This window comes from Hemitrygon akajei, chromosome 2 (assembly GCF_048418815.1).
Source record: "Hemitrygon akajei chromosome 2, sHemAka1.3, whole genome shotgun sequence".
NCBI lineage: Eukaryota > Metazoa > Chordata > Chondrichthyes > Myliobatiformes > Dasyatidae > Hemitrygon > Hemitrygon akajei.
Genome location: NC_133125.1, coordinates 45,510,447 through 45,525,204, shown reverse-complemented (window position 1 = coordinate 45,525,204; position 14,758 = coordinate 45,510,447). Strand labels below are relative to the sequence as shown.

Below are 14,758 nucleotides of genomic sequence, written 5' to 3'. Positions count from 1 at the left end.
GACAGTGATACATTATTAAGAGCGCCAACTGCTGTTTCTCAGCAGTAATTTACAGTACAATGTACAAAAATGACATTAGCAATGAAATCACTGGTCAAGGGTGAATAAATACACCTTCTTTACAGTTTTCATTTGTGTTCTGCCATTGTGATGCTGAACAGTAGAAAGTTTCTTCTGACCATGTTGTACACTAGGGAGTTGTCTGCACGAATCTTCCAGTAAGTTTGGAGGATGTTGCAAACTACCCCCTCAATAATCAGCTAGCAGTTTCTCAGATGCTTCTAAATGCAGATTTTGATTTACATGTTTCAGTTTAGTTACTTGATAAAATACTGGTGTGACAATATGTGCCATTTACCTATTGAAAGTTGCTGTTAAAACAGGTTGCCTACATAGATGAGAATTTGGGCGCCAAGGTAGTGTAGCTGTTAGCGTGATGCTATTTCAGCTTGGGCCGTTCTGATGTTCAGAGTTCAATTCCAGCGCCATTCTGTAAGGAGCCTCCCCGTGGAATGCGTGTGTTTCCCCCAGCTGTTCCAGTTCTCTCTCAGTCCAAAGGTGTACTGGGTACGATAATTGGTCATTGCGAATTGTCCCATGATCAGATTAGGGGTTGTGGGGTTGCTGGTGCAATGGGGCCCAAAGGACTGGAAGGTTCTGCTCCTCGCACAATTGAAAGATAAATAAAGAGAAGAATGTGATGGAGGTTGCTGAAACATTCATCGCCAGCTAATCAATGGCTGCCTTGTCAAATGTGCATCCATAACTGCAGCCATCTGGCTATACAAATGCAAAAAAGCACTCTGCATCCTTAAGAGGGTAATCATGTGCTTAGTAAAAAGAAATGCCTCCGTTCCACGAATGTTGTTCCAGAGGATTTTGGATATATATACATACCAATAACAGGATGTTCAACAAAATTAAAATTGTTCATTGTTAAATTGGTTTATTATTGTCATATGTACTAAGGTACAAGGGAAAAATTGCCTTCATACCGTTCATACAGATCAATTCATTACAACAGTGCATTGAAGTAATCCAAGGTAAAACAAGGACAGAGTAATGCATGTAGTGACAGAGAACGTGCAGAGCAGGCAGGCAATTAGAAGCAAGGTCATAATGAGTTAGGTAATGAGGTCAAGAGTCCGTCTTATCGTACTAGGGAACTGTTCAATAGTCCTGTAACTTTGGGATTTGCTGTCTTTGAGCCTGGTGGCTAGCGCTTCTAGGCTTTTATATCTTCTTCCCATTGGGAAGGAGGGGAAGTAAAACTGGCCAGGTTGGGTGAGATCTTTGATTACACTAGCTTCTTTACTGAGGCAGTGAGAAATAGAGACAGAACCCATGGAGGAGGGATTGGTTTCCATGATGTGCTAAGCTGTGTCCACAGCTCCCTGTGGTTCCTTGCTGCACTTGCATGCAGATAGAACGTTTTCTATGGCGCATTGATAAAAATTGAGAAGGATCAAAGGCATGTGTCAAATTTCCTCAGCCTCCTGAGGAAATAGAGGCACTGGTGAATATCCTTGGCTGTGATGTCACTGAGGTTTGACCAGGACTGACTATTGGTGATGTTCACACCGAGGGACTTGGAGCATTCAACACTCTTGACCTCATCATTGTCAATGTATACAATGATCCCCCTCCCCAAAGTCAATGAAAATCCCTTTTGTTCTGATGACATTGAGGGGAAAATTGTTGTTATGACATCATGTCACTAGACTCTCTATCTCCTTCTTGTACTCTGACTTATTATTTCTGATGAGGCCATCTACATTCCTCTAATTCCAAAGAGCAGAATCTGGGAATGCAGATGTGACCATACAGGGAATCGATAGGGGGGCTCAGGACACAGCCTTGTGGGGTGCCAGTTTTGAGGATAATCGTACTGCAGGTGCTGCTGCCTATCCTTATTGATTTTTCGCTGTTGGGCAGAAAGCCAAGCATCCATTTGCAGGGAGAAGTCTTCAGTCCCAGGTCTGCAAGTTAGATGATGAACTTGCTTGGAATTATACTGTTGAAGGTGGACCTGTAGTCAGTACTTAGGTGTGTCTTTATTCTGCAGAAGATCCAGAGATAAGTGAAGGACCAGGGAGATGCTATCTGCCATAGGCCTGCTTCCATTGTAGGCGTATTGCAGTTGGTCTAGGTTGACTGGGACACTGGAGTTAATTTATGCCATGAGCAGCTTCTTGAAGCACTTCATGTTGATGATTAGCAGTGTGGAGTAGCCTTCACGCCACGTTGCCTGGCAACCCACCAATTTAGTGCTAGATAATTTATAATGACCGATTAACCTACCAACTGGTACATCTTTGGACTGTGGGAGGAAACTGGAGCACCCGGAGGAAATCCACACTGTCACGGGGCGAACGTACAAACTCCTTACAAGCAATGTCGGGAATTGAATGCGGGTCGCCAGTACTGGAAAGTGCTGTGCTAACCATTACACTACCATGCCGGCCCTTCAGAGGCACAATGATAGTGATCTTCTTAAAGCAGGTAGGAACCTCAGATTGAAGCAGTGAGTTGTTAAAAATGTCCACAGGACATTTGTCGGGGATCTAAGGATGCGGCCAGGGTCACCAACTGGGTCAGATGCTATCTGTAGATGCATTCTCCAGGAAACTGATCTTTACATCTGCAGTGGTGGCTGTACGTTCAAGTGCATTGGAGGCTGTTGGGCTGAGCAGTGAAATTTCGATTCACTTCTGTTTAAAACTTGCATAGAATGCATTAAATTCATTGGGAAGGGAAGTGCTGTTGTTGGCTATGTTTTGCCTGACTTTGTTTGGTTGTCCTTTATAGCATGAGTCCTGCCACAAATGACAGTCGGTCTGGTACTCTACGTTGGACTGGAATTTTTTCTTGGCATCGCTGGCGGCTTTACAGAAGTCATGCTTCTGGATCTTCTCCAGAAAAGAATGGCAGCACGGTCATCAATACCGAAATCCCTCCTCCCTGCACAAATGCTGCAGATGTAGACTTAAGTAGGAAGTGGATCTCCTGGCTTATCTATTGTTTCAGCTTTGGGAATACCTGGAGTCCCCTCTTTTGATACACAGTCCTCAATACACTTGCTGTGACTGTGAACTTAAAATGGGGACACAGAAGTCTTTATTCAACAAGACGGGCATCATACTGGAGACACTTTCGGAAGAAGAGGCCCCCGATCCAATATTACATGACATTTTTATACGCTAAAGATCAAATGTAACAATTCCATAATTACAATGTATCTACAATGATTCCTTTGAATTACATATAATTTTCAAATACCTCCGTCTTCACAGACACCTGAAAGGCCATTTTCTGAGTTGCATTTTAAATTTAATCTACAATCCACATTCAGAACTGAAGATCGGTTCCACACTTATAATAAAAGAAGTGTGTTCTTTTATTATAACAAAGATTAATATTTGTTATATTCCATAACTCCAGACTACACCTGAACACACTTACAGATAAAATCCCTGACAGTGGTGACATAGTCATCTAGGTTGCCTGCTCATTAAAAGCAATTATGTGCAACCTCCTGTGCTGGATGCTCACCTTACGGTTTCTGTTTGATAACAGGGTGAAGGGACAACTCTAGTAATCTGATTTCCCAAAGTGTGGGCAGGGGGTATTGGCTCAGTAGGTGGCTTTGATAGTTAAGTAATAATGGGCAAGAGTGTTTGGGCCTCTAGTGGGACAGGAGGCATGCTGGTGGTATTTTGGTAACACACTCCTGAAGTTGGCGTTTCTGAAATCACCGACAATGATGAAGAAGGCTTCGGGGTATCCCACTTCAAGGCTGTTGATTGTGGTTCAATGGTTCAAAGGTTCATTTATTATCAAAGTATGCAACTCTGAAATTCTTCTTCTCCAGATAGCCACGAAACCAAGAAAGAAAAGAATGGCAGCACGGTCAATGCCCAAATCCCTCCTCCCTGCACAAAAAAATTAACAAAAATGGAACAGGCACATCGACTCCCAAATCCCTGTCCCACCCACACACACACAAAAGGAGAAAGATTGGATGAAAAACACAGAATACAAAAAAACCATAAGACTGAAAAAAAATTCACAGTCCAAGTCCACATCCAAATCACAGAAAACGTGGTCAACATTCTCCCTCTCTGTAGCAGAGTGATCTAACCAATGATAAAAATTCTCCCCTCTCCAGCAGCAGAGCGATCTCACCGGCGATAAACAGACAGGCTCCCTTCTCCCTTGTTCCAATCTCCCTTGTCACTTTAATCGGTGAACAATGGAAGCCTTAATTCGTGAAATGGAGTCAAACATGAACTTTCAGTCTTCTTGGCACAGGGCTTCTGCATGCTGTCTCTGCCTCCCGGAATCCCCTTGAGATTGCAGATTGCTGAAACACCCAAACAATTTCCAAACTGCAAATCACAGGTCCCAACAGTTCCAGAATCATATTCAAGATTAAAAACAAACATAAAAGACATAAAAGAAGTGAAATATATGGTTTCATGATCTATCCAGAAGATGTTAATGAAAGGAGCATTGTACACAGGCTCCATCTTGACTGGAAGGTGAACATCACAATAGAATATAGTTCATTGAGTGCATCTTTCACATCTGCCTGAGATGAGAACAGTTTTGGGCCCCTTATCTTAGAAAAGATGTGTTGGCTTTGGAGAGGGTCCAGAGGAGATTCACAGGGATGTTTCCAGGAATGAAAGGGTTATCATATGAGGAACATTTGATGGCTCTGGGTCTGTACTCACTGGAATTTAGAAGGATGATGGGGGGTCTCATTGAAACCTTTTGATATGTTGAAAGGCCTAGACAGAGACATGGAAAGGATGTTTCCCATGGTGGGGGACTCTAGGACAAGAGGGCACAGCTTCAGGATAGAGGGGCATCCTTTCAAAACAGAGATGCGGAGAAATTTCTTCAGCCAAAGGGTGTTGAATTTGTGGAATTTATTGAAACATGCAGCTGTGGAGGCCAGGTCGATGGGGGTATTTAAAGCAGAGATTGATAGGTTCTTGATTGGACATGGCATCAAAGGTTACAGGGAGAAGTCCGGGAACTAGGGTTGAGGAGAAGAGAAAAAAAAAGGATGAGCCATGATTGAATGGCGGAGTAGACTCAATGGACCCGATGGCCTAATTCTGCTCATGCATCTCATGGTCTTATGGGATGCTGACTGATGGCTGAAGTGAACTCCTGTGACAGCTAGTAGGAGTGACGCCTCATTATTAGGTAGTACAGGCTGGGTGAGCAGGAACTCACCGGGGTTGAGCACCACAAGGTACTGATTGGGAAGCCAAACCCTCTGCCAGTATCTTTGCCATACGATCTATTCAGTGAATTGAGAAGCCCTCAGGTTGTATGGCACAGTCAGGAGCAGGTGTAACTTGCATTTTGGTGAGTCATAGAAAAGAGCAGTCCCTCAGTTCTCTTTGTAAGGCCAGTCTCGCTCTTAGCTCATCAACTATGCACTCAATAGCCAGGATATTAGCTAGTAGAATTATGGGGAGTGGGACTTAAACCTACTCCGTTTCAGTCTCACCAACAGCCCTGCCCTCTTACCAGGCTTCCGAAGTAAGTTACTGCATCTGGTCAGTCCTGTGAGTCCTGGAGTGGAAATATAAGGTTAATTGGCAAAGAAATAATAAGCTAGTATTGATTGTATTTATTGAAGAAACAAAAGATAAATAGCAAACAAAACTTGATCCATCTCATTAAATCACTCATCCAGGCGGTAACATTTATTGAGAGATTCTTGCCTTGGTTGTCTCATATTCTAAATAGTGGACTTAACACAATGAGTAAGAGGCCTGTGGGTCAAGAAAATCGGAAAGAAGCCCTTATCAATATGTTTCTGACATGCAACAGATGTCAGTTCTGAGGATTTAAGGAAGATCAGTTTAAGGAAACTGTCTTACCAGCTGTTACTGTGATACTGAACAGTGAATAAAGATCTGAGATTGTTTAATGTCATTTCCTGTACATAGGTGTAAAGGAAAATGAAATAATTGTTACTCAGGATCACAGAGCACAAAAAGCACAAAAGATAAAGAACATCATCATAATAAGAATATATATATATATATATATATATATATATATATACACACACATAAGATAGCTTATATACATCAATAGATTGTATGCCCTTAAAGTGACACTAGACTGTAGATAGGTAACTGACAGGAAGTGATGTAGAGGTGGTGGAGTTAGTGGGTGGGGGTGTTGGTGAGCTTTTTTTTAACAGTGTAGGATGTGCTTTGGGACCATGAGAGGTTGTGTGTGATATATACTCTCAGGAGTTTGAAACTGCGGGCAGTTTCTGGTGCTGTGCCACCATAAAGAGGCGAGCGAGTGATGCAAGCTCTCCTGAAGTTGATAACCATCTCCTTTGTCTTGCTGACATTAAGCAAGAGGTTATTTTTTCCTGGTACAAGGGTTCGAGCTCTTCCATCTCCTCTCTGTAGGCCATCTCATTATTGTTAGTGATGAGCCCCACCACTGGCGTGTCATCAGCCAACTTGACAATGTGATTGCTCAAGTGTTTGGCCGTGCGATCATGTGTGAGTGGAGTGTGCAGCAGTGGGCTCAGCACATATCCCTGGGTGGGAGGCAACCATGCTGAGGATGGTAGGGAGGGAGCAGTGGCTGTGCATCCTAACTATCTATGGTCTGTTGGTTAGGAAGTCCAACACCCAATTGCACAGTGATGTATTTAGACTGAGTAGCAGAGTTTGTTCATCTCGGCCTGTCAGACAATGAAGGGAGAGGAGGGAAAGTTATCTGGTGGTGACCCAGAGAAGTAGAAGCGAGAAAGAGAACCATTCCGTTTTACCATAATCGTTCATGAAGTCACATTTTAAAGATGTGGTTAACTTTTTAGTAACAGACCCCATTGATCTTTTTAAGGAATACCAGTTAGATCAGATTAGAAATGGAAAGATTAAGCAGAGGAGATTTTGATATTGGTATGAATGAAAATTGACCTCATTCAAGAAGCCTAGCGCTTCCTTTGGCTGAGCGTCAGGCTGATTATCATCTACTTAACATCAGGGCTGGACATATTTCAGGTGATGTTGAAGTGTAGGGGACAACCCCATAAGGTTTGAGTGTTTTGCTGATCTTTAGACCAAACACAGTTATATCGAAGTCCAGGTTTCTGCTTAAGCAAGCACATTGGGCTAATGAGTCTCAGCAAGAAGGAATATTATTTCTCAGGGACAAAGGCAATACGCATTTCCTCATGGCATTGATATCAGTATTCTGATATTTGTGGTGTAATAGTCTGGATTTTATAAGAATATAACTGTATTTGTCTTTGTTCCATGAATCAAACATCTTCTAAATTCATGCAGAGTGCCAAATTTGGAAGAATCACCTTGGTTTGGTGAAGATGAAAAGGCAACGGAACATCCGTATTATAACAGCATTCCAGGGAAAGTCCCTCCTCCCGGTGGGTTTATCGATGTCCGACTTAGAGAAGTTCAACATCCAGGGTTGAACCAGATTCTGCCTGCACATCCTCCTGATGCTAACCAGGTTAGTAAATTTTCATTTTCTCCGTATGATTTTTTTTAGCTTTGGTATTTAAGAGTGATGCTCAATTGCTTAAGCATAGCCTAAGAATAGAATTATTCATAATTGAATTTAAGATTATAAACAATGCACAATGTAGTCCTATAGGTTCAAGTAACAGCAGTGTATTCTTTTCTAATATAACATTTAAATCAATAATTAAGAAAGAAAATATATCAGAGATGCAGAGAAAAATTATTCAAAGAGTATCTTAATAGTCAAAGTTTTGTCCAAATTAAATAAAAGCTTTTCTGTGATTAAAGATAGATTAGCATTTACCACTGAAGTTATGGGCACAGCATTCCATTTTCCTGAACTGCATAGATTTAATCTGTGATTTACAGTTAGTCAGACTCTCTCAGCCAGACTCAAGAAAGTGTCAAATATTAGGGTAGGATTCAATAGGTTCCTATGACCAATGCATGTAAATCTTTGAGCAGCACAGTGCCACAGCTAGGAGAGCTTGTTGCCTCGTAGCTAGTAGAGGAATAGTATTGCTGTAATGAGCCAATGTAAAGAAATGGGGAAATAGAAAGCAATTGACTGCTGATTAATTCACTGTGAGGATTGTATGGCAATCAAGAGTAGGAATGACCTTTTGCTTAGCAAAGTGGAATTATAACATCTTATCAACTTTATAATTAAGATTTATCCTACGTTTAGATGACTATTGAGGCAAGAAAGAAGATGGAGCCTTAAAGTAACAAAACTGGAAAACATTAGAATAATTAGCATGACTTTTAAATGCTTGATCAACCATGTTAAATTCATCAAAGCAGCAATGGAAATAATAGACAACAGTAATGCAGCTGATATAAATTTGGATTTCTGAAAAGTTCTTTGATAAACTGCATATTAGATCCTTAAGAAAGGTCAGATCTCTGGGAATCAGGCAACAAGTAGAATTGCGAATGAACTAACTCTGAAAGGAGCAGGAAATAATGTGTGGGATGTCGTGCTCAACAGGGACGAGTGCTGGGTTCACTTTTCACGCTTTCCATAAACATTTTGGTCTCAAAACCCGGAAGTGCAATTAGGTGCAATAGTTAATGGTGAGAATGACTTTGATTAAATATTGGAATATACTAAAAACTTACAGAAAGGCCATATAATTACAAGAAAAATTACTTTTAGTATTAATGTAAAATGGTATACTTGGTAGTGGAAATAACAAAATGTGCATTTCACCTGCTTCACGTGTAGGATTTTAAATGGGGTATTTTAAATGGGGTAGAAGAGCCAAGGATCCTGAAGTACCAACATAAAAGGCATTAGTAAAGTTTAATATTATTGATGGGAAGGAAGCAAATGTTTGACTCTTGTATAGAAAGTTAAAATAAAGATAGAGGAATTAGGTAATGTATAGAAACTTGTTTGGATCACACTTAGAAAAATAAAAATATATAGGCACTGGAGAAGATGCAGAAAAATCTACAACTGTGGTATCAAAACTGATAACATACATAAAAACAAAAATATAAATGAAGATCTTTCAGGAAAGATGTAGGAGAAAATTTGGAGATTAAAATGTAGGGATCATTGAAAGCAAGTGAATAGGTACAAAATCAAATTTATAAAGTTTATCAGAAAGTTTCCAAGAGATTTCAGTAAAACAGGGTGGAATTTCATTTACAATTATAGAAAACTCTGGTTAATTCCCACTTGCAGCATCATTCCAAATAGAGAAATGTTTGTATTCTTTTAATCTTTCTTGCTCTGTGTTATTTTAGGCTTGGAACACTTAGTGTTGAACAATTTTACTTTGTTACTGTAGCCAGTGTTGACCATAGGACAAGACCAAAGCTACTACCAAGGCCAGCTCCTGGGTGAGGAACACAGTGAAGACTGGAGACATACAGTCGGCCAATCTGGTAAGTAAAGAACCCTCCGGGCAATAGGTGTCATTGAGTCAATTGATGAATGTACAACAAAAAACAGTTAAGAGAATATTATAAGGCAAAACAATCATCTCATTTAGAAAGATTTCTGGAAGTTCTTATTGATGATATTATACCAAGCACTATGACATTGTGGACATTGCTGAGTCATAGCTGAAAGAAGCTTAACATCCAAAGAGACACATTGTATTGAAAGGATAGACAGGTAGGCAGACGGGGTGGGGAATCTCTGTTGGTAAAAATGAGATCAAATCGTTGCAAAGACCTGACACAGGATCAGAAGATGTAGAATCATGGTGGGTAGAGTTAAGAAACTGCAAGGGTAAAGAGATGCTGGTGGGAGTTATATACAGGCCTCTGAACAGTAGCTAGAAGTTACAAATTACAATGAAAGATAGAAAAGGCATGTAAAAGGGCGCTGTTAATATAATCATGGGAGATTTCAATATGCAGGTTGATTGCGAATATTAGGTTGGTGCTGGATCTTAAGAGAGGGAATTTGTAGAATGCCTACAAGATGGCTTTTTAAAGCAGCTTGTGGTTAAGCCCACTAGGGTAAAGGCAATTCTGGCTCACTAGAGGAAAGGAAGTTCTGGATTGGGTGCTGTATAATAAGCCAGATTTTATAAAGATGCTTAAGGTAAAGGAACCTTTAGGAGGCAATGATTATAATATGATATAATTCAACCTGCAGTTTTAGAGGGAGAAGCTAAAGTCAGATATATCAATACTATAGTAGAATAAAAGGAATTACAGATGCATGAGAAAGGAGCTGGTGGAAGTTGATTGAAAGAGGCCACTAGCAGGGATGACAAAGCAATGGCTGGAGTTTCTGTGAGCAGTTCAGAAGGCACAGGATAGGTGTATTCTATGAAGTACCCATCCTGTAGATGAAGAAGTATTCTAAAGGGAGGATGATGCAACTATGGCTGACAAGGAATGTCAAAAACAACATAAAAGTAAAAGAGAGGGCTATAATATGGCAAAAATTTGTGGAAAGTTAGAGGATTGGGAAACTTTTAAAAACCAATTGAAAGCAACTAAGAAGTCACAAAGAGAGAAAAGATAAAATCTGAAGGCAAGCTAGCCAATAGTACTAAAGAGGATACCAAAGGTTTTTTCAAGTACGCGAAGAGTAAGAGAGGTGTGAGAGTGAATGTCAGACCGCTGGAAAATGATGCAGAAGAGATAGCAATGGGGGACAAAGAAATGGCAGACAAACTTAGTAGTCCCAATGATGGCCACAGTGTTTAGTTCCACCTGCTGATACATGCCCAAAGCTTACCCACCTTTCCTACAATACTCCTTATATTGACATATACGCAGCTCAGAACTTAAGTCCCACCATGCTCGACATTTTGATTCCTGACTTTGTATATAGGCTTAACAACATTTTCCTTCACAACTACTCCAATATTTGTTTGGTGCTCTGATTCCCATCCCCAGCAACTCTGGTTTAAACCTTCCGCACCCACCCACCATGTACTGCAGTAGTAAACCTTCCCGCCAGAATATTAGTTCAGGTGCATGCTGCCACCTCTGTTTAGGTCGCATCTTCCTGGAAGAGAGCTCAATGATCCAAAAATCTGAAGCCCCTCCCTCCTGCACCATCTCCTTCTCCTCATTTAAACTGCACGACCATTCTATTTATTGGCCTCACCAGCAAATGGCATGGGCAGCAATCCTGAGATCATAATCCTGGAGGTCCTGTCCTTTAACTTAGCACCTAACTCCCTAACTTCATTTTGCAGGACATCATCATCTCTCCTACCCTTGTCATCGGTAACGATGTGGACCATGACCTCTGGCTGCTCACCCTTTGTACTCAATCCAAGATGTTCCTGATCCTGGCACTCAGGAATCTCAGTCTAGTCTACAGAAATGCCTTAACGTTCCCTAATCAATCAATCCCCTATCACTACAGTTCACCTCTTCTCCCCACTTCCCTTCTGAGCCACAGAGCCAGACACAGTGCCAGAGATTTGACCGCTGGTGCCTTTCCTCTACAAAGTCACCCCCAGCAGTATCCTAAAAGGGTACAGCTGTTGTTGAGGGGAACTCTGCACAGACTGCCTATCCCCTTTCTCCCTCCTGATGATCACCCAGTTTCCTGTGTCTAATTCTGTTCATACTCTTGTATTTTATTGTAATATTGTAATTTAACTATTTCCTTTAAACATAGTCCAATCTCAACTGGCCTCTATGGCAAAACATTCATACTTAAACAATCCTCTGTAGATAAAAAATATTCCCACCAGGTATTCTCGTTTTCTCAAAAGCAGTTTTAAATTTATCATTGTCATGATATATCAACTAGAATTATGTTTTACCTTAACCACCATATCAAAACACTTCATAAGGCAACAAATCCTTAATAAATGTTATCTTGGCCTTCACGCAAAAACAAGGTCACCATTTCAATTCTTTACTGAAGTCTTCCTTATAATTATACTTGTCTATTTCTGTGAACATAATAATTAATTTATGCTTTATGTTCTTTGTAGCTGCAATGCTTTTAAGTGTACTGTTTAAAACTGGAAGCAGAGTCCCAGCTGTGGACAAACTGTGTTCAATTTATTATTACCTCTGATGTATTACTTAATTCTAATTCATATTATTGGAATTATTTACATTTCTATAGTGTCTTTACTTTCGAAAAACTTGCTAACAGGAATAATCGCAATTAAAGAGAATTATTGTGATGGGTGTATATTGGGAAAGAGAGGAGGTGTGGTAGAGATACAGAAAAACTAACTGGAAATCCTTCCAATGGTGGGACAATGGGAAAGAGGGTAAAAGAGGTCTGATTACAGTCTGCAATATATAATGCAGTTACAGAAAATTATAGATTTTAAAGAGGGAGCAGTCGCTGAAGAGATTAAAACAAAAAGATAAAATTTTAGAGACAAAACAAAACTGATTAAGGTATTAATGTCTTACTAAGGATACATTGTCTGAATGAATGGAAAAATAGATTATATAATATTTTTCAAAAATAAATATATATAAAGGAAAAAAATACAGGATTGTAGGAAATAAAATCATATATGGATTGTCGATCCCTTACAAACGCTTGAGAAGGTAAGTCACTTTCTGGAACTGAAAAAATCCTTTGGTGAAGGGAAACTCACTATGGGAGAGGTTTAGGTACAAGAATGATGAAAAGAGATTAATGTATTTCCAAGTCAGGATGACTTGTGGCTTAAAAGGAACCTGGAGGTGAGGTGCTTCCATGTGCCAGGATTACTTGCCCTCCCTTGAGGTTAGAGATTCACTCGAATGCTACCTGGATTAGTGAGAGATAATTTACAAGGAAAGGTTGAATGAGCAATGGCTTTTCTCTTTGGGGTGAGAGAGACATATAAGATTATGAGAGACTTAGATAGATTGAACATGGAGCACCTAGGGCAGCGGTTTAAGATCAGTGGAGGAATGTTTCGTGGAGATGTCAGAGGCAGTTTTTCTTTACACAGATAGTAGTGGATATATGGAACACACTGCCAGGGCTGATGATGGAGGCAGATACAATAAGGACATTTTAAAGACTCTTAGCTACATGGAAGTAGGAAAAAATGAAGAGTTATGGGCTGCACTGGAGGGAAGGCTTATACTGGAGTAAGTTTATATACTTTGGCACGAAGAGTTTTGCAATGCACTTTGTGAAGATTAGCTTTATCTGTCACGTGTACATTGAGGCATTGTGAAATGCAGTGGTTCACTCTGTAGCTGCATTGCTGTGGTGCGGAAGGAAATGGATGTCTAGCAGGGAATGGCATAACAATCATGTGGGTTATTTTTGTCCTCAATAGTGTTGAGCTTCTTGAACTTTCTTTGAACTTCCCTCATCCAGGCAATGTGGAGAGTATTCTATCGTATGATAGTCCTGAATGGATTTTGAATGTCGCTCACCACATGGTACCAATCTCTGAAATACACCACCAGATTTAAATACTGCTCAGAGCCCCACGCTCAACACTTACCTGCTGGTAATCTCCATCAGTGAACTTGTAAATAATGGCTGTGCTTCACCAAGGACTCAAATCAATACCAAGATAACCCAAATTAACCAGATTTCTGTCATTCATTAACACACTTTTGTCTATCAAGCAAACAAAGAGGCAGATTAACTGTAGCAATTCCAACTCAAAGATATTGGGGGACCAAGACATGGACCTTTGCTGAGGGCCCTGCCCATGATGGGTCTTAATGCATGGAAGAGGGTGATATCTTCTTACCTAAACCTCTTTCTCACTTTTCACTTTTGTTTCATGTAGATTGTATGAGTATGTCCTTCATCCTTTCTTCACTGCCTCGTTCACCCATTCTTAAAGAACTGGAACATGCCTGTAGAACGCTTGAAAGCATTAATATAATGAACATGATGGTACAACATCACTCAATTTCACAGCCATCAGCTCCATAATGTGTAAGCTAGAGGATAGCACTGAGATGGGTTCTGTGCCTGGTGAGGCTCTGATCTAAGCAGTGCACCAAATAGGGTCTGAATAAAGGAGAACAGATGCGTAGCTTTTCAAGGAGGAGAGATCATAAGTCAAAAATCAAAGTCATTTATTGTCATTTTCACAAGTATGCAAATCTGCAATGAAAACTTGCAGCAATATCATAAACATGGAACATCATTTAAACAGCATTCACAGGAAAAATAAATTAAACTTAAATTAAGAGGATTGTTACAAGAATGAACACAGTTAGAACTAAAAATTATTCGTTTTTAGTGCAACACAATCAAAGTGGCCAGGGTGTTATTAAACGCTAGTGATTGTGCACAGGTTGGTTCAAGAACTAGATGGTTGAAGGGAAGTAGTGGTTATGTAAGTCTTCAGGCTTATGTACCTTCTGCCCAATGACAGCATTAAGAAGATGGCATGGCCCAGATGTTGGGATCTTTGATGTGGAGATCCCACATATCTCTGCTGATGAGAACTTAGATATGGACTTCAGCAGATTAGGCTATGGAAAAATGCTGATCAGTATACCCCCGGGAGAGCTCAGTACAGGAAACCAGGAAATGAACTTTCTACAGAAGTTGGGGGGTCAAAATTTTCAGCAAGTGACACATAGCCACCTCCAACAATGCACTTGAGGAAACAACCGTAATAGCACATTTTATCGATGTTCTCAACTTTTTTTATACCATGGGCCCCTACCATTAACTGAGGGGTCCGTGGACCCCAGGTTGGGAACCCCTGCCTAAGTCTACAGGAACACAAGTAGCAGTATTAAACCCTCAGGGATGGAAGCAAAAAAAACACTGGCACCAGGACTCCACATACCCACAG

The 14,758-nt window shown here is 40.4% G+C and overlaps 1 protein-coding gene across 1 annotated transcript in view; it reads left to right on the top strand.

Moving 5' to 3' along the window:
• Positions 1 to 14,758, top strand: part of shc3 (SHC (Src homology 2 domain containing) transforming protein 3) — a 137,441-nt gene that overhangs the window by 107,864 nt on the left and 14,819 nt on the right. The window contains exons 8-9 of the mRNA XM_073071704.1: positions 7,341 to 7,524; positions 9,335 to 9,431. Of these exons, the coding sequence (XP_072927805.1) occupies positions 7,341 to 7,524; positions 9,335 to 9,431 (281 nt within the window). The remainder of the gene's footprint in view (positions 1 to 7,340; positions 7,525 to 9,334; positions 9,432 to 14,758) is intronic.